Below are 19,781 nucleotides of genomic sequence, written 5' to 3'. Positions count from 1 at the left end.
TGTTGAACATCTCCACCTTGGGAAAAGGCTGTGTGTAAATTTACGCTCGGGGAGATTAGTCTATTTATGCCACAGTTTCGCAGTGGTAGAGTTTCTACTTACAGCACCAGAGACCCGAGTTTGATCCTGACTACGGGTGTCGGCTGAACAGAATTTGCATGTTCTCCCTGTGACCAAGTATTCCAGTACATTCCCACATCCCAAAGATGTGCAGGTTTGTACGTTAATTGGCCTCTGTGAATTGTCTCTAGGATGTAGGATAGAACTAGCGTACTGGTAATCACTACTCGGCATGGATTCGGTGGGCCGAAGGGCTTGTTTCCACTAAAGATGGTAATGAGTGCTTCACAAGTTGCTGCCGTCATTGTGGCCACTCCATACCTTCTTGACATGAAAATAAACTAGCTCTTTCATAACCAGTAGAATCAAATCCTGGAATATCTTATCTAATGAGGGATAGTCATGTCTAATAAATTGCTATATTGTCAGATAGGTGACAGTACTCGAACAGCTTGGCTAAAGACACAAGTACTTCCTAAGCACAAGCCTTTCAGACTACAGCTGAGAGGTTGCTATTGCCAGGACTATCATTGTACTGCACCCAGCAGTTTCTGCATACCACATGGAATGAATTGAATTAGCTGAACACTGGCTTCTGTGAGAGCGGGGACATTCAACACTTCAGGAAGAAGTCACAGTGAAAAACATATAAGCCACAAGTAGGCCATTTGACTTCAATTGATTGAGAAAAGTAATATCAATTGAATCACGCAATCATGGCTCTACACGGGCCATTTGGAGCACCATGCTTGTGCCAGTTGTTTGAAAAGGTTATTCAATTAGTCCGCTTCCCTGCCTTTTCCCTATTGCCCTGCAAAATGTTCTAAACATTCATCAATTTTCCATTTGAAAGTTATTACTGAATCAATTTGCAACATGCAGTCAACCCGTGGATTCCAGGGTGTAATAATTAGCAAAGGAAATAAATTCCTATCTTCCACATTGTTCTTTAATTAACTAATTTAAGTCTATCCCTGCTGATTATTGATTCACCTGCTAGCTTAAATTATGTCCTAAAAAACTTTATAATTTTGAATACCTTCAAAATAGCATTTACCCACATGCTTCCAACAACTTTCCCCAGCATAACAGGGCTGTCAACATTGGGTGAGAGTTGAGAGTGAGAAATTGCGAGGGAGCGTTGCGAGGGGGGAGGGGGTGGTGGAGGATGGGAGGAGGGTGTTCAGGGTGTTGGGTTACGGCCCATGTGCCGTAGGTTGCCGAACCCTGTCCTAGATGTTTGGCCTCATTGTGGTCCTCCCCATGTTTTACAACCGATTCACCTGGTTAGTTTTATCTCCGGCTGCTTCATGTTGTTCTTTCCAAGAAAGAAGAGAAGAGAAGATATGCGACGTCACTCACAGCCGCCAACTAACGCGCTTCCACAGACCGCACAGATCGTTGTGATATAGCGCAGAAAGACAAACTGTGCAGGGACTGAAGACAGCATGAGAATTCTGTCATCAGCGTGAGAATTGGCTGAAATGCGTGACTCTCACACTCAAAGCGTGAGAGTTGGCAGCCCTGTCTAAGGCCAGGATGTGACAACAGAGGCACAGGGAGACACATACACACAGGGAGACACACACACAGGGAGGCACACACACAGGGAGGCACACACACACAGGGAGACACACACACACAGGGAGACACACACACACACAGGGAGACACACACACACACAGGGAGACACACACACACACAGGGAGACACACACACACACAGGGAGACACACACACACACAGGGACACACACACACACACACAGAGACACACACACACACACACAGACACAAACGCAGACACACACAGACACACACACACAGGGAGACACACGCACACACACATGGAGACACACAGACGTGCGCACACACACACAGGGAGACACACAGACATGCACGCACACACAGACATGCACACATACCACACACACAGGGAGAGACACACACACACAGGGAGACACACCACAAAGGGAGACACCACCTCAACACCTCCCCCACACACCTTTCCTTCTCCCCCCTCAATCCTCCCCCTCCCTCCTTCTCTTTCCTCCCCTCCCTCTTTCCTCCCTCCTCCCTCTTTTTCCTCACGCTTCCTTTCTCCTTCCCTTCATCCCCTTTCTACATTCCCTCCCCCTGTCTCTCTTTGCCTCCATCCCTCCCTTTTTTTCTTTCTCTCTCTCTCTCTTTCTCCCCTCCCTCTCGTTCCCCGGCCGCCCAATGGGGAGTTTGGCGGGCAAGGTGTAGCGTGGATTGGCGGCGCTGGCACTGCCGTGTGGGTTGAAGGGCAGGAGGGAGGGAGGGAGCGGGGTTGCCGCGGTAGCTGGAAGCGCAGCGCTCACAGACGGCTCACAAAAGCGCTGGCGCCCGCTGCCCGGGACCGACGCGCTTCCCCAATCCGTGCAGATCGCTGTCATGCGGCGCAAACTTGAGACAAACTGTGCAGGGACTGAAGACAGACTGTCAGCGTGAGAATTCTGTCTTCAGTGTGAGAATTGGCTGAAATGTGCGAGTGTCACGCTCAAAGCGTAAGAGTTGGCAGCCCTGAGCATAGCCATCTCTAATCAAGACATCAAATCTGGTGTCTCCAATCTCTCACTATGACTGAAGTCTCACATCCTTGCCACAGTCCACAAAATCACTTCACCTGCTGCTAATTTTTTCTATCAAAACAACAGAAGTCCACATGCTTCCTGACTGATATTTCCCCAATAGAATTGAGGTAGTTGCTTAGAGGTTACTAAATAATCATGCGCAGAAAAAAAGACTGAAGTGAAGTGGACATCACTAAGTTGCTTAAATTTACACTCAAAAATATTATGCTTTCATTTGTTCTGTGCTACCCTCCAATTTAAATAAAACTGTAACAAACATCCAAACTGAAAAATGTTTAATTAATTAAAAAACTCTTACCTTTAGCTTTCCCTGTCTTAATTTGCTGTTAAAACGTAAAGACTGCTGTATTTCTGCCTGTCATTTATTTCGATCATATAAAGCACCAGGTAAACAGTAAAGCACTTTGGTTAGGTTATAGCCTATAGCTCCTCGATCTCACTTTTGCTTCAGATTGGATCTTTACAGCAAAGCCAGAATTCAGAATCTAATTTGTATCATCTGAATATGACAGAGTGGACAATGCATGAAGTTGGTGACAAATTGCCTCGATGCTGTAGCCATGCCGTTCTGTCCTATTGTGGTACGATACTGAAACGGAAATACCCCTCCTTTACAAAGATTTAATTTTGCAAAATAACATATCCATACTTGCTTATCAACTGCAAGCGTAAAAATATTTACTGGGGAATTTAGGATCAAACTACACTGGGGTGCTTTCTGCTTGTGAACATAACCTGCAAGGAAAAGAAGACATCAATAAAGGCTCAGCGTTGAATATTAACTGCACTATCCATTATAATACTATACACACAAAATGAATTTATCTTCATAGATATCTTTCTGCCAGACAATGAAATTATTTTGCTATTTGGTCTCTGCTGGCCATAAGATAACTGAAAGAAGGACAGCTATATTCGATTTACACCATTAGCTAATGTTGAACAATTGGCCATCACTGGTAAAGCCAGCATTTATTTCCCTCGAGAAGGTAGTGGTGGGCAGTCTTTTTGAATCACTTCACCCTTTCTGATGTAGGTACACCCACAGCATATGTGATGGAATACCAGGGCCAGTAACACCATAGAAACAGCCAGGATGGCATGCAACTTGGAGGGGACCAGGTCCTGCTTGGTGGTAGAGATGTTCTCAGAGTAACTGCAAACCAACAACTGCAATGCTTTTGGTAGATGGGATATACGGTGGGTAGCCATTGTGTGTCAGTGGTGGCGGGAATGAATGCTTAGGGTAATTGATGAGTTGCCAATCAAGCAGGTTGCATTGTTCTAAGAGGAGTTGAGCTACACTCATTCAGACAAGTAGAAGGCAGTTGATCATATGCCTGACCTGCTCTTATAGTACTTTTGTAGCTGTTCCAGCCAAGCTTCCAGTTAAAGTCGATTCCCAAGAATGTTACTCAATGGGACAGCTAAAATCAGGAGCAGTGTTAGCATCAAAGCTCCAATTGTAGCTCCGTTTGTTACAAACAAAATCTTCTTTCTCATGAAGTGTTGTTTCTGTGCTGTACAACTCTATTGCTTTTGATTTGTTGGGTCAAATTACTCTTTTGTCATATGACTCTATGATAATAGACACAAGATAAATATTCAAGTGATGATTACTTTACTGACATTCCTTACACACATATTAACTAAAAACAAGAATAAACCTCTCCCCACTAATGACATCCTTGGGATTACCATTGATCAGAAACTCAACTGGCTCAGCCACATAAACATGACAGCTATCAGAGCAGATCAGACATTGGGTATCCTATGGCAAATGTTTAACCTCGACACCCCACACCTTTTTAACCATTACAAGGTGCAGAACTCTTCATTTACCAAAAAAACTCAACACCGTCCAGAATAACTCCATCAACCATTCTACAAATTCATCCTTTCAACCACCAATTCACAATGGCTGCAGTGCATACCATCTACAAAAGACAATTAGTCATCTCGCAACTCTAACTGCATTTCCCAAATTCTCGATCCATGCCAATGTTACCTGCTATACCATGAGCCATTTGCTGTAACAAGTTTTTAAACAGCATTATTAAACAAATTCTAGAAGTCTAAGTATAGTCTATATACCGGCTCCTCTCTATCCACAGCTGGATAGATCCTCTACATTACATGCCAGTTTTAACTAACCATGCTCAACACAAGGAATGACACAGAAATCTTCCCTTGAAATCCTCTAATCTTTATATGTTAGTTAGAAACCATTTCATGGTCTACAAGGGATTACAACAGTGACAATGAAAACTTCTGTAATTCTTCAAATGGTCTGCCTCATCTTGAACTATTTTCATTTGACAAAGTTGACTAACCTACAATTGATTAACCTCAGGTAGCTATCGCAACTCCCATTTACAAATGGGTTTCTTATCTTACTATAGAATTTTACAGGGATGCTTTTAGATTGACTTGGAATTTTGTTTCTTATTCTTGTGATTTACAAAATTAAAAATAATAAAATACATCTAAAGTATGTGAATCTTGATCATTAAAATGCATCGAGATTTCCCCCATCTCTACACAGGGTGGTGACACTGATATACAGATCATGAAGGTTCAATAGACAATAGGTGCAGGAGTAGGCCATTCGGCCATTCGAGCCAGCACCGCCATTCAATGTGATCATGGCTGATCATCCACAATCAGGTTCCAAGTTCGTCTGTCCATCTTTTGGCAACAGAAGAGAAAAGGAAATTAAGTTGAGATTCCCGAAAATACTGCTCATGGGACACATACAAATAGCCTCATTCAAGAGCAGAGGGGGAAAACAATCCAAAGAGGCAGCAACTATTTCATACATATTCAACAAAACCATAGGAAGACCATTAACAGATAATCTGACATTGAGGCACACTCAAAAATGCAATAATGATGGGCAAGAAAAATTTAGAGAGAAATAATGACCACCTAAATTTTGATGCGGACTGATAAAATCCATTCACTGCAAGGATCAAGACAACTGAATGTGGGTACAATATCCCATTACTGAGATAATTTAGTTTCCCCTGATGCTTCCTTGGCCTTTAGCCATCCTTTTCACTTTTCTCATGATATATCAAGAGATTAATGTCAAAGTCAAACGGCACACAAGCTACGGTCTTCTCTCAAAATGCTCCCTCCCATTCTCGTGAAAATAATTTTTAACAATGCCTTCCTTAAGTGGGTTTGACTAGGCAATAAGACTTCCTTGGTAAAGGGGGCGAACTATGGAGTCAACTGCACAATGTCTCTCATTCATCACCATCTTATTCAGCTGGATAACAAACAAAAAGAACAATAGCAAAACCCTACACTGCTGTCAGAAATAGCAAATAATCCAAAACTGAAGACAGTCACACAAGCACTCCTTGTAACTCACAGCACGATATCATGTCCTTGGAGAGAATTGTTTAAAAGTGTACACTGTCATTGATGATGTTCACCAGAGAGCAAGCATTTCGAGAGACGAGATAGCAAATGGGTGCTTGCCTTGAATTGAGAAGTTTGTAGAAGTGGCAATGATTAAAGATGCTGAATCTTATACAAAGACCTTTTTCCAGCAGCAAATCAAAGTAGGTAGCTTCTCTTTGAAGTTCATCCTTTAAATTGCTCCGTCTGGTTGGTTCTTTTGTCGACTGTCTACAGAACAGACGCTTTCCTACAACCGTCAAGTTCTTCAACCGACCTGCACAACCCTAATTCTACCTTGGCAACAGAACAATATGAACCACTCTTATAATACCAGGGGTGTGTTTCTAATTGTGCTTTGCATTAACATGTTTTTTTTGCAATGTATTTTTTATTTTTAGTGTCTTGTAGAACCTATATGTAATTTATGTATAATTATTATTTTTCTATGTGTTGCCCAAGTGTGTGTGCCTATGATGCTGCTGCAAGTATTATACCTGTAGCTCATTGTGCTTGTGCATAGAAACACGATTTACCTTTCCTTCTGGGCAACCTCTCTAGAAAGTTCGGACGGAGGAAACTGGACAAAGAGATCACCAGCACGGCTGATCAGAGTCTCATATGGAAGGTCCTGTGGTATCTGGGACAGCAGATGATGAACAGCAGCCATGTCACATTCACTCTCCAGGACTTCATGCCCTCGGTACAATACAATCTAGAGGAATAAGAAAAACCCATATGGATGACAGCATTTTATTATCGTCCCCAGTACTGAGATATAGTGAAAAGCTGTTTTGTGTGCTAGCTAGGAAAATCATACCATATAGCCATATAAGATAGAGCAAAAGAGAACATAATATAGCTACAGCTGCAGAGAAAGTGCAGTTAAAAACAAATGCAAGGGCCACAGTGAGGTAGACTGGAAGATTGGGAACTCATCCCTAATATAGGAGGTCTGCCCAAGGGCTTGATAATAGCTGGCAAGAAGCTTTGCTTGAATGTGGTAGTACGTGCTTTCAGATTTTGTGTCGTCTACCCAACTAGAAAGGAGGGAAGAGAGAATGTGAGTGGTCTTTGCTACATTGGCTGCTTTCCTGAGGCGGCACAAAGTAAAGATGGAGTTGATGGTGGCGGGGTGGGGGGGAGAGACTGGCTTGTGTCATAGTCCAGGCTGCGTTCATAGATTACGCAGGATTTTACATCTAGCCAACCCTTTGTATGACAACCTGACAATAAAAGCAGGTGATAAATCATCAGGAAAAATGCCAACAGTTTTACCATTCTATGTTAAGCATTCAATACTTTTGGTATTCACAAATTTAACTGTTCAATTCAAATACTCCCAATTCAGCTGAGATTGAGCAAATTATTTCTCTCTTGTATCTAAACAAATAAGGAAGGAGGGAGAAAAATGCACTTACCACTGCAGCAAAATAGATTGGCATTAGCGGATGACACGCCAGGAAGAAGTCGTATAACCGAACTACGTGCCGGAAATCTGAAAGCACGTGACCAAACCAAGTTATTAGCCAGCTCAAGGCAAAAATAGTACCAACTTCAGCTCTACAAAATAAAAGAGTAGGGAATAGAAAAGTCTTTAGTGCAAGTAAACATAATTTAGAGTTGCTTATCATTAATTTAGGACTTAATATCTTTGTGAGAATATGAAGCTTCTTCCATTTCAAAGATGTTTAAGTGATTCTGTAGTGGTCAAAATTGGGCAGTGCTGCCTAAGTAAAACTCATTAATTTCGAAATACAACATTACAAGAAAGCAATTATCTTAATTATATGTGCTTCACATATTGTTTTACTTAAATATCGAAAAATGATTGAAGTCATTACATTCAGGTTTCCGTTACTTGTGATTGCTAGCAGTTAATCCATTTTTCAAAGAAACATTAAGAATCAAAGATTTTATGTTCCTAAAAAACACTGTAGTCAACATCATCTATTCCATCAAATTGTTCTCTATCAATGATAAAACCAAGTTCATTGATATGATCTGTTCATTTCTCTGGCAAATTTACATTGATTGGTATTGAAAGAGCCAATAGCTGGTTACTATGTTTTGGGTCTAAAGGCGAGTATTCAAATTAGAGAACTCCCAATTTAGGGTTGGGTTTATTATTATTACATGTACAGTGAGGCTTTGTTTTGCATGCTGTCCAAACAGCTAAGAAACATTCAGTTCAAATTCAAGTACAATAGATAGAGCAAAGGGGAATTCTCCCATTGCCAAGAGCTTTTTATTTTTTTCAAGAACAAGCTTAGCATGTAGGCACAATTTACATGGATGTTGGATTATTGAAAAGATTTGGTCAACTGTACAGCCAATGAAAAGTATATTTGAACAGAGTCTGCCAAATCCACAGCATGTAGGCAAATTAGATTTCATATTTTTGCAACTATTGTCTAGACAGAATCTACATATGGGAAATAAAGCATGGTGAGTCCATATGTCAGATAACATTTGCAGGGGTTCCCCATAGCTTAACCATGGTGTAAAGCTGTTGTCCCACTTAGGCGATTTTTTCGGTGACTAGGCTGTCGCCACATGGTCGCGGGGTGAAGCCTATATGGTCATGAGTAGTCTCCTCAAGTTGCCTAAAGAGTCGTAACGTTTGTCTGGTCACCGCTGGATTTTGAAACGTTCAAAACTTTTTGGCGACTGTGGGCTTGACGTAGCTTGGCTTTTCTCCTGTCGTAGGTTGTTGCCAGGATGACGCAGTTTGGACCAGATGATGTTGGTTGTCGCCAAGTGCTGACTTTGATGAATTCCATTGGTGACCGCCTACGTCAACCTACGCCAACCGGCGACAGGTACCGGCGACTGAATTGTCTTCTGTTGTCGCTGACAGGATTGTTACTTGTCGCGGGTGGACGTAGGTTGACTTTGGTTATCGTAGGTTGTCGCCTGTGTGGTCGTAGGTTGTCGTAGGCGTGGTCCTAGTTGGACGTCCTAATGGGTCGCCGGTTGTCGGTAGCTTGCTGTAGCTTGACGTCGACTCGGTGGTAGGTTGTTGTAGCTTGTCCTAGACGTTGTCGTGGGGGGGGGGTCCAGTCGCCACCTTTTTCGGCGACCTGCTACGACTGTGACAGTTGCCAAAAAAAATGCCTAAGTGGGACAGGCCCTTAATGAATCAAACCACATTCACACACTCACCTTTGCATGAAATCATGGACTTCTGGGTTAACCTTCTCTATTATTGGCATAAGGTAATTTAAAATGTGTTTTGTGTTGTCCATGGTTGGGTCCATAAAATCCCTATAAACAAAAATAGTGCTCAACTTATAATATGGCTAAACATTATTAACTATTAACAAACACATTCATTTGTTAAAATGACTTATTTTTAAAGAATGCACAAATCATGCACTTGAAGATAAAACTACTACACTAGTCATTTGACAGATCAAGAGAAAAATTGAGAAAAATCAATTCAAAGATTGGAATCCAACTTGACGAATTTTGATTATTCATATGTATAATCTAAATCCATCGATTTAGATTCCAGTCATTTAACATTGATTTATCTGGAGGTTTTTTTGTGTATAACAATCCATAAATTTCATGTCACAGAACAACTATTCAAAAAAAAATAGCAATACCATAAAACTCAAAAGATGTACCTACCCTCTCTGAACCTTTTCTATTTCGTCCCCCCCCCCCCCCCAACACCCACCATTCCACTGACAGAGACAATAAAATACCATCGTCTGTGTTATTTATTTAATGGATATGCATGCATGACCAGTCTTCAGTGTGAACACCAGATTCCTGCAACGAGAGCTGATGTTTCTGTTCACTGTAACCCGTCAGTTAGCATGTTCCCCGTAGCTTATCCTGCATGTTTAATGTACAGTATCCAGCTGAACCAAGAAATAACAATGGTAAAAAAAAAAGACAAAGTGCTGGGGTAACTCCGTGGTCAGGCAGCATCCATGGAGAAGCTGCCTGAAATAGGGCCGCAACCCAAAACGTCCCCTGTCCATGTTCTCCAGAGATGGTGCTTGCCTCATTGATTGTGTCTTTTTTTGTATGCCAGTTTCTTGTTTCTATGTCATAATAGAAGCTCCTTATCCTTCAAACAAACATAGGGATACACTACACTTTATGAAAGACATTTGAAGTGATGTGCCCCAACCGCATTTTGCAATACAAATTGTGGTTTATACTAAGCATTAGTCCCTTTTCAACATGTTCTCCAAACCAACCTCTAGGCCATGTTTGGGACAGTCATCAAACTGCGTCTAACTGGTTTCTTCAGTTAACTGGTAGACATTCATTTTCTACCAAATGAATGTTTATATGTTCCAAGCCTCCATGTGTTCAGTGCTTTTTAATCTAGTGATGAACACAAGTCCTATGCTGAAAAACTTTCATCAAGAATAATCCTCACAGGTGAGCAAATGCAGACCACTCTCCGTTACCAGACCCCAATCACACGCCTCATGGTACGGACCCAATCCCAGCCGCACACTCAGCCCACAGTACCGACTAAAGAGCAAGCCAGAGCCTAAAACATTGAGATTTGCAAAAAATTGTTTGCAAATATAAACAAAATGCCTCAGCAGAGGATGAATGATTAAATTAGGCTTAGTGGATTATTTATAATCCGTTCAAGACAATTGCAAGATTAGAGATATAAAATCATTAAGCCATCTTTCTAGTTATAGACACAAAGAAGGTAATGAAGAGTTGGCAGCCAATTACAAATACCCCACATTAATAGTCAATAGTCTATTTATTTGTCATTTGGACCCCTGGAGGTCCAAATGAAATGCCGTTTCTGCAGCCATACAGTACACACAAATAGACCCCAGACACAACACAATTACATTTTACATAAACATCCATCACATAGCTGTGATGGAAGGCCAAAAAAACTTATCTCTCCACTGCACTCTCCCCCCCCCGATGTCAGAGTCAAAGTCATAGCCCCCGGCTGGCGATGGCGATTGTCCCGCGGCCATTAAAGCCACGCCGGGTGATGCAAGGTCGCACACCGGGTCTTGGTGTTGGAGCCCCCGGTGTGCGCTCGCAATGTCCCGCGGCCATTCCAGCCGCGCGGGGCAGTGGTGCTAGGCCCCGCTCCAGGAGCTCTTTGACCCCGCAACTCGGGCGGGAGAAGTCGCCGTTGCAGGAGCCCCGAAAAGCGGTCTCTCTCCAGGGACCCGCGGGCTCCCGGTGCCGCCGTCCACAGACCCGCAGCAGCAGCCTCCCAATCTCCGGCGGTCGGGCAGCAGCAGCAGCGGCAGCGCTCCTCCACCGCTCCACCCGCTCTGGTCTCGGCCAGCTCCGCGACGGTGAGGTGAGTCGGCACCAGAGTCCCCGGCTTCTTCCTGTTGGAGGCCGCTCCTCGTTGCGGCCTCAACGACAACCGAGACCCGACAAGAAAAGGTCGGGTCTCCGGTGCAGGGAGAGATTTAAAAGTTTCCCCCCCCCTCCCCCCCACCCCACCCCCGCCCCCCACACACACACACCCCAACATAAAATAACAAAAACTACATTAAAACACAGACAAAAAAATAATAAAAAACGCGCGGACAGGCTGCAGAGGCCGCTGCTGACCAGAGTCGCGCCGCTAAATAATGCAATTTAGAACAGAAACGGCTAGAATAAGGAATGGAAAGCAAAAGAAAACTACAATACAGAAAGGAAAGCTAAAGAATCAGTGAAGGGAATGAAGGCTGTTCTGGAAGAAGCAGCTGTTTCCTGGCAGATGAACATTGTCTCTAAATCGAGTGGAATACGTAGAAAAGTTGACACTACTTTTAAAAACAGTTATGTACCAAGTACCTGAGATGATGTGTAGAAAGTTTTTCCACTAGAGCTGTTGCCATTCTCTCACCAACAACCAAAAGGAAGGTGACCACTATGTCATGGTAACCCTGGTAATAATGAAGCTGGGGATGTTTCTTTAGAACCTCCAAGATACTGTCAATCAGCTCTTCTTGCAGTGCCTCTCGCTCTGCGTCCGGCATTCCTACAAATCATTGGTGATCATAAATCATTAAATAGTTGACAAAAATGTACAAAAATCGCACTATTTTTCCAAGTGCCCCCTCTCGAGAGCAAATTAACCAAAACAATGATACCTCCCACTTAAATCTAGTAGAAAGGCCAAAATGAATTCAAACTTCAACAATGTTCAGAACTCCTACTTTTTTGAAAGCTAATCCCTCCACAAAAGTTTGCATCATTGATGATTGCGCACTTCCATTAACCACAGGTTGAAACTGTCTGGGTCTAGTGACACCCATGGTGTGGTATAGTGTGCAAGTTAATGCTTTTGTTGTTGATAGTTACCCTCTTCCATTAACCACAGGTTGAAATACCCCGTGTGCGGATGTGGCGTCGAAGGACGAGAAGCCGAAACAAAGAAGTTGAAGCCAAATAACCGAACGGAAACCAAGCCGAAAAGCCAAATAACTGATAGTGTACAAAGCCAAAAAGCCAACTAACCGAAAGGGCGGGACGCCTAAAAGCCAACTTACTGAAAGGGTGGGAAGCCTAAAAGTTAGCTAACCCAAAGGGTGGGACACCTAAAAGCCAACTCACCGAAAGGTCGCTGTGCCGAAAAGCCAACTAACCAAAAGGCCGTGTCGCCTAGAAGCCAACTCACCGAAAGGCCGCTGTGCCGAAAAGCCAAATAACGGACATGACGGGCGGGACGTCAGCGATTGGTCCAGACCCCCACGTCCATCACATCACTGACCGGAGCAGACGGGGGGGGGGGGTAATTTTCCCACACAAGACAGTCCTGGGCTGGAGAGTGACTGGGCACTCTGAACTCAAGCACCAAGTTGTAAATGGTCGAAGGAGCACATCCCTCGGGACAGCCCCCACTCTCCCACGGCCGCCATCCGCCTCGTTTCCCCCATGCAGCCGCACTGTGACAGGCTGTGGGTCGGCAGCACACACACACACACACACGGGGCCGAGTGGAGCAGAGTTGGGGACAGTCTGGTCCTTCCGCCCACGCAGAATCACTGACCGCGATGCACCGCCACCAAACCCCAAACCCCACACCAGGGTGATTCACCCCCCCCCCGACCCCAGTACCCCGACCCACACACGGGGTGATTCACCCCCCGACACCCACACCAGGTGATTCACCCCCGGCCGCAGGAACAGACGACGGCCCGGGGCATTGGCAGCCATAGTAAATCGCTTTTAAAACATGGGGGGGGCGGGGGTAGGGACACACAAATTCCCAGGCGGTCCAATGACAAGTGTGCATGACAACGAACAATTTTATCACCTCCAACTCCGACCCCCCCCCCGCATTTCATTTATTGTTTAAACACAGTAATACCGTCTGGTTGCCTGTGTAACGCACACAACAAGCTCCCACGCACAAAACACCACATAATCTGTAATCCGTTTATACCGAAGACGGACACAAAAAGCTGGAGTAACTCAGTGGAACAAGCAGCATTTCTGAAGAGAAGGAATGGGTGACGTTTTGGGTCGAGACCATTCTTCAGACGTAAAGACTGAGTCTGAAGGGTCTCGGCCCAAAATGCCACCCATTCCTTCTCTCCAGAGATGCTGCCTGTCCCACTGCATCACTCCAGCATTTTGTGTCTATCTTTGGTGTGACAGTTGTCTTATTTCATCGGCTTCATGTATTGCGCGCATGGAGAGACGCTAGAGGTTTACATTCCACTTGCATCTATTTATCCAAGTGTGCTCTTAATGAAATCTCACACCTTTGCGAGGGAGGGATGGAATTGATGTAAGCACCGGCTAAAGCAAAGGCATAGTTAGGACAGGGAAATAATCCCACAACTTCCATGTGAAATATCAGCACCTCCAACAATCAAGGCACCATGAAACTAGCTGCCGCAAGCCCTTCCCACAGGCATATATCCTAACTATGCCTTTGCTTTAACCGGTGGTTACATCAATTCCATCCTTCATCTCAGGCCATACAGCCCAACTTAAAAATGATACCTCATGGACATTACGTTTATGATCTGAAGTAATTCAAACAGTTCTCTGCAGTGTTTAAGAAAGAACTGCAGATGCTGGTAAAATCGAAGGTAGACACAAAATGCTGGAGAAACTCAGCGGGTGAGGCAGCATCTCTGGAGAGAAGGAATTTGGGTCGAAACGTCGCCAATTCCTTCTGAAGAAGAGTCTCGACCAGAAATGTCGCCAATTCCTTCTCTCCATTGATGCTGCGTCACCTGCTGAGTTTCTCCAGCATTTTGTGTCCAGTTCTCTGCAGTGGTTGCTAATAGTAATCTTTTGTATGAATGGACAGACTTAATTTCTTTGGACTTTAAAGGTACAGCACAGAAACATGCCTTTTGGCCCACTGAGTCTTGCACCAACAAGCAATCATCCCATACATTAGCACTATCCTACATACTAGGAACAATTTATAATTTTACCATAGCAATTAACCTACAAACATGTATGTCTATGGAGTGTGGGAGAAAACTGGAGCACCCGGAGATAAGTTTCCCAACCTCGGCACAAACTAACAGCAACAGTCATAACTCCGATCTAACAGAAGTATTTGCAGACACCACCACATATTGCAGTATACCAGATAGGTTGGTGATTATGCAACCTCACCCAACCAAAAAAAATCAATTCATCATCTAGAAGGAAACAATTAAGTCCTTAAAAGTCGTGATGAAAAGCAAGGAAAGGACTATTCTCTCTATTCTAAAGATACTCCGCAGTAGTTAGCTCCTTACCACAACCAAAATAACCATCGCAATTATATAGCACTTAGTCTCCCCAACCACAAGGTCACAGCTGTCATTTCTGGCAGTCTCCCCTCCACAGCCTCCAACCTGATAGTTCCCATATCTAGTTCCTACATTAGATCCACAAACAGGACCGCCCTGGAAAGCCCAGTGTTTCAGCCTGCTCTTGCCCCACTGATCTCAACTGCTCATACCCCAACTCTACCTTGTCCCTCTCATGTCCAGTCCTGTCTCACCTATACCTAGGACATCTCACACAAACTCTCCACCAGGTAAACAAACTCTAATTTATTGAGTCCCACTGCAGGGATCTTTACCACAGATGTCTCAGGGTCTTATGAGACTTCACCTATATTGCATCAGGAAGGTCTCCAATGCCCTGGTTTCTTCCCAGAAGAGAGAAGAATGCAAGACATTTCCCCATACTAATTCCTGGGATGTCATGTATATAAAACTAAGATATACGGGATACTGGTTGGATGATCAGCCATTTAGGAGATTGAATGGGGTGCAGGCTCGATGCAGGGCCGAATGGGCCCTACTCCTGCAGGAACATCCAATTTCTTCCCAGATAAGCGGGCAATCCTTTAAAACCGAGATGAGAAGACTTTTTTAGGGTAATAGAGTGGTTTTCTCGGAACTCTCTGGACAAAAGTACAGGAAATGTGCAGATAAATAAGAGATGGTCTTGGCATCATGTTTGACAGAGACATTATGTGCCAAAGGGTCTGTTCCTGTGCAATACTGTTCTATGTTCTCTCCCTCCACCGGACAATTTGTCCCTCTTCTGGACAAAACTTGTTCTCACCCTCAACAACTCTCCTTTTGATCCCTCTCCTTTCATCAAATCAAAGGTGTAGCCATGGGCACTCACACGGGGCCCTGCTATGCCTGCATGTTTCTTGGCCAAGTTCAATACTCTTTGTTCTAAACGTACTGCGACACTGTTCCCCAACTTCTTCTCCGTTAAGTCAATGATGCATTGTGGCTGCCTCCTGCAAGTGGAGAATCTTTACAATATTCGATTAAAGTTTATTCCCCATCTCCATGCAAATTAATATTGGTGCTTTATTGTATTACTGAAACTAAGGATCCTAAGTACACAACCCAAGGTGTGAATAGTCCCTGTTTCCAACATGATAACTGGATTTCTCTACAACACGTCTTACCGGGTGGAAAGCGCCGTAATGATCGCTGCACATCAAGTCGCACCTGTTGATGGTCTTTGTTGTTCTCTCGGAGTTCTGGTCCTGTTGCAAAGGTCAAGTATTTACTATTAAATTCATGTTGCATAATTAACAGCAGCCATGTAGAATTTCTATACTACAAGCTACAATTTACCTCTTACAAAAACATGTTGAACTCAAAACAACCATTTGATCCCTAATTCCTTTCATCAAACAAAGGTGTAGCCATGGGCACTCACACAAGGCCCTGCTATGCCTGCATGTTTCTTGGCCAAGTTCAATACTCTTTGTTCTAAACGTACTGCGACACTGTTCCCCAACTTCTTCTCCGTTAAGTCAATGATGCATTGTGGCTGCCTCCTGCAAGTGGAGAATCTTTACAATATTCGATTAAAGTTTATTCCCCATCTCCATGCAAATTAATATTGGTGCTTTATTATATTACTGAAACTAAGGATCGTAAGTACACAACCCAAGGTGCGAATAGTCCCTGTTTCCAACATGATAACTGGATTTCTCTACAACACGTCTTACCGGGTGGAAAGCGCCGTAATGATCGCTGCACATCAAGTCGCACCTGTTGATGGTCTTTGTTGTTCTCTCGGAGTTCTGGTCCTGTTGCAAAGGTCAAGTATTTACTATTAAATTCATGTTGCATAATTAACAGCAGCCATGTAGAATTTCTATACTACGCTACAATCTACCTAGTACAAACAACATATTGAACTCAAAACAACCATATTCCATAATTCGGACATTTTACATGCTGTTATTAATTCCTGATCAAGCAATTTGATTTTTAGAGCTATGAAATTAACATCTAATGAAGTGCAATGCTTGGTTCAGCTTCTCATATCAGGGTGGCATGGTGGTGCAGCGGTAGAGTTACTGCCTTACAGCGCCAGAGATCTGGGTTCAATCCTGATTACAGGTGCTGTCTTGCTCAGAATTTATACATTCTCCCCGTGACTGCGTGGGTTTTCTCCGAGAGCTTTGGTTTCCTCTCACATTGCAAAGGTTTGTAAGTTAATGGAAAGTAGGTATGGAATTAATTGGCTTTGATAAAAATTGAAAATTGTGTAGGATAGTGCTAGTGCATGGGAGGTTCACTGGTTCGCATGGCCTTGGTGGGCTGAAGGGCCTGTTTCCATGCCATATTGCTAACTAAACTGAATCAGAGGATTATTCGGCTCAAAGAAAAAGACATCCCTCAATATTTAGAGCATTGCACTGTTGGGAGGGCCTTCACTCTGAACAAGATGTAAATCCAAGACTCCGCCACCCTTTCAAATAGATATGAAATATCGATAGTATTATTTGTTGGTGAAAAACAACAACAATTAGTGCTGCTACACCGAGTTAGATAAAGGGGCCAAGTGTAATATATGAAAGATATATGCTGCAGAATGTAGTTAGGTATGAGAGCAAGGAGAGAGTATAAGAAAGGATTGCAATGTAATTAGAGAAAGGCAGAGCGAGAAGATAGTAGATGTGGTACAGTACAGATATATGGAGGTTACATACTTTGGAAGAAACACATATTAATTCCCACCAGTCTATCATTACAAAACAATTTGGGTTTATGAAAAGCTCAATGTTTGCAAGGAGATCTAGCAATTACGAAGGCAAATTATATTAAAATGGAATTCAGGGTGGGGTTGGTGATTGTGAAAGAGCGAGTACACTTTACTGCAAAAATCTACAAGAGGCCACACTTGAAGTTGGTCATTTTGGACAAAGGTGAGAAGATTGTTTTTCAATCAGTGGGTTAGGAATCTTAAACAGTCTCTACCCAAATAAAGCGTGCTCAGTGGCAAAATATATTATACGGGAAAATAATACGAGTTTTGATCACCAAATGAATCTTGGGTTAAATAGGACCAGGGCGGAAATGGAGTTGAGATCTTGAATCAGCTATGATGTAATTAAATGTTGGAATAGGTTCAAGAGGCCACATGGGCATTCCTGCTCTTTTTCTGAAACTCTCAAAATTGAAGTGAATAGTGACTTTGTGAAGCACAAATTTTTCCATGGTGCCTCAACTTCAAACCTACATCATCATTAATCTTTCTGATCTTTAATGCAGCTCAACCGTGCTTTTCTGTACTGAAACAAATACTCTGAACGAGGATTACCTGGTTTAGGCCGCAGATCACACGTATTCACATTAAGGAGCTTTGGCCATACTTTGCAGCGGATTTCATCTGTCAGAAGACCACCTTCACTGATTGCCATTCTCCTCAAAGCAGCCACATCCACCGGAGACCTGTTTAAGGCTTGGAGAATTTCTGCAGTCTTTTTCTTTTTCTTTGATTCATTATCTAATGGGGAAATATAAATTAAAACACAAAATCAATCTCTTTTTTCCTAGTTTGTGCATCTATTCCAACATCCAATTTCCCTTGAAAATAAGACCCCCGGTAGGTTAGTTCATAATTCCACCAGTTGTACAAAACCAGACACTCTTAAAAGGTTCTGATCAACCCCCGAGCATTTCTTTTTAAACAAAAGAAAAGTCCACAAATACTGAGCATGTTTGATGTATATCTAAGTATCCTGACCCAAAATGACAGCTCTCACGGAAAACATTAAAGGATCTTATTTGCAAGTTAAATTTACTCTGCCAGCTTACAAGTAAAAGGCCTCCATAAATATTCCATGTTATTTGAAAAAAGCGTATATATTAAGTTAAACCAACCCCAGCATCGCCACATCTAACCAAGGACTAGAAAAGGTAATTAGCACTGGAAGGATAGAAAAAAAAATCTACTGCAAAACAAGTTTTGGGTAAGATTACTTTTTTGTTTTACTGTATTTGTATATGCTGAGCTTGTAAAAAGCAGCCTTTACAGCCTGCACCTAGATCAGCTCCCTCCTCACCAACATCATAAACCACCTCCATTATTCCTCAAGCTCCAGAGAATATGAGACATTGAGATTGTGAAGGATGAAAATATATATTTTTAAAATCTTGCTCTTATACTTCCCTATCACTGAAACTTCCGCCAGCCCAGTGAATCATTAAATGCAGATCACGTCAACAAATAGCCTGTTCACCCAAACCACAAACTTCTGGGCCTAGCACAATAATGGAATCACAAGAAAGCTCATCAATGCCGCTATATCCTCAGAGGTTTGAGGAGATTCCGCAGGTCGGCAAAAACTCAGTTTAACTTCTATAAGTGTAAGTTCAAGGGCATACAAACTGTTTTTTATCATGGCCTGGTTTGGTAACTCGAATGCTCAAGAATGAAGAAGGTTGCAGAAAGTGGTGGACTTTGCCTGGTCCATTACAGGTACTGAGCTCCCCACCATCAAAAGGATCTACAGTAAGCTCTGCCTGAAGGCAAAAACAGTTGTAGCAAAGGCATACACCTTGCCGAGCAAGCTCACATCTCGCTGTTACCTTCGGGAGGAAGGCACAAGAGCCCAAGATCCATTACCTCCAGGTTCAAGATTAATTTTGTCTAATCAACCAGTCACACTCTTGAACCACTGTACAATTTTACCTCAGCATCAAACTACTTTGGACTTTGTACAAGGCTGCACAACATTCTTTGGCTTGTAGCATTATGGTCTACTTACCTAGTAAACCTGAGGTAGACACAAATGCTGGAGTAACTCAGCAGGACAGGCAGCATCTCTGGAGAGAAGGAATGGGTGACGTTTCGGGTCAAGACCCTTCTTCAGTCTGAGAATGTATTGTATTATTCTTTATCGTCTATTTATTTGTTGTTTTGTTACATTAATGAGTCTGTAAAGCTACAGCAAGAATTTATTTGTT

The 19,781-nt window shown here is 43.0% G+C and overlaps 1 protein-coding gene across 2 annotated transcripts in view; it reads right to left on the bottom strand.

Annotated features, from left to right (window-relative positions):
• The window catches only part of tbc1d20 (TBC1 domain family, member 20), a 33,555-nt gene that overhangs the window by 9,948 nt on the left and 3,826 nt on the right, over window positions 1-19,781 (bottom strand). The window contains exons 2-7 of one of the 2 annotated variants that reach the window (XM_055652261.1): window positions 18,133-18,318; window positions 16,532-16,612; window positions 11,884-12,070; window positions 9,247-9,348; window positions 7,503-7,644; window positions 6,618-6,796 (exon numbers count right to left, since the gene is read on the bottom strand). In XM_055652261.1, the coding sequence (XP_055508236.1) occupies window positions 6,618-6,796; window positions 7,503-7,644; window positions 9,247-9,348; window positions 11,884-12,070; window positions 16,532-16,612; window positions 18,133-18,318 (877 nt within the window). Of the gene's footprint in view, window positions 1-6,617; window positions 6,797-7,502; window positions 7,645-9,246; window positions 9,349-11,883; window positions 12,071-15,979; window positions 16,119-16,531; window positions 16,613-18,132; window positions 18,319-19,781 lie in introns of those variants that run through there. The other variant, XM_055652260.1, reaches the window with a different exon arrangement.

Source organism: Leucoraja erinacea, chromosome 21 (genome assembly GCF_028641065.1).
Source record: "Leucoraja erinacea ecotype New England chromosome 21, Leri_hhj_1, whole genome shotgun sequence".
NCBI classification, from domain to species: Eukaryota; Metazoa; Chordata; class Chondrichthyes; order Rajiformes; family Rajidae; genus Leucoraja; species Leucoraja erinaceus.
This window is presented reverse-complemented; position numbering and strand designations above follow the sequence as displayed.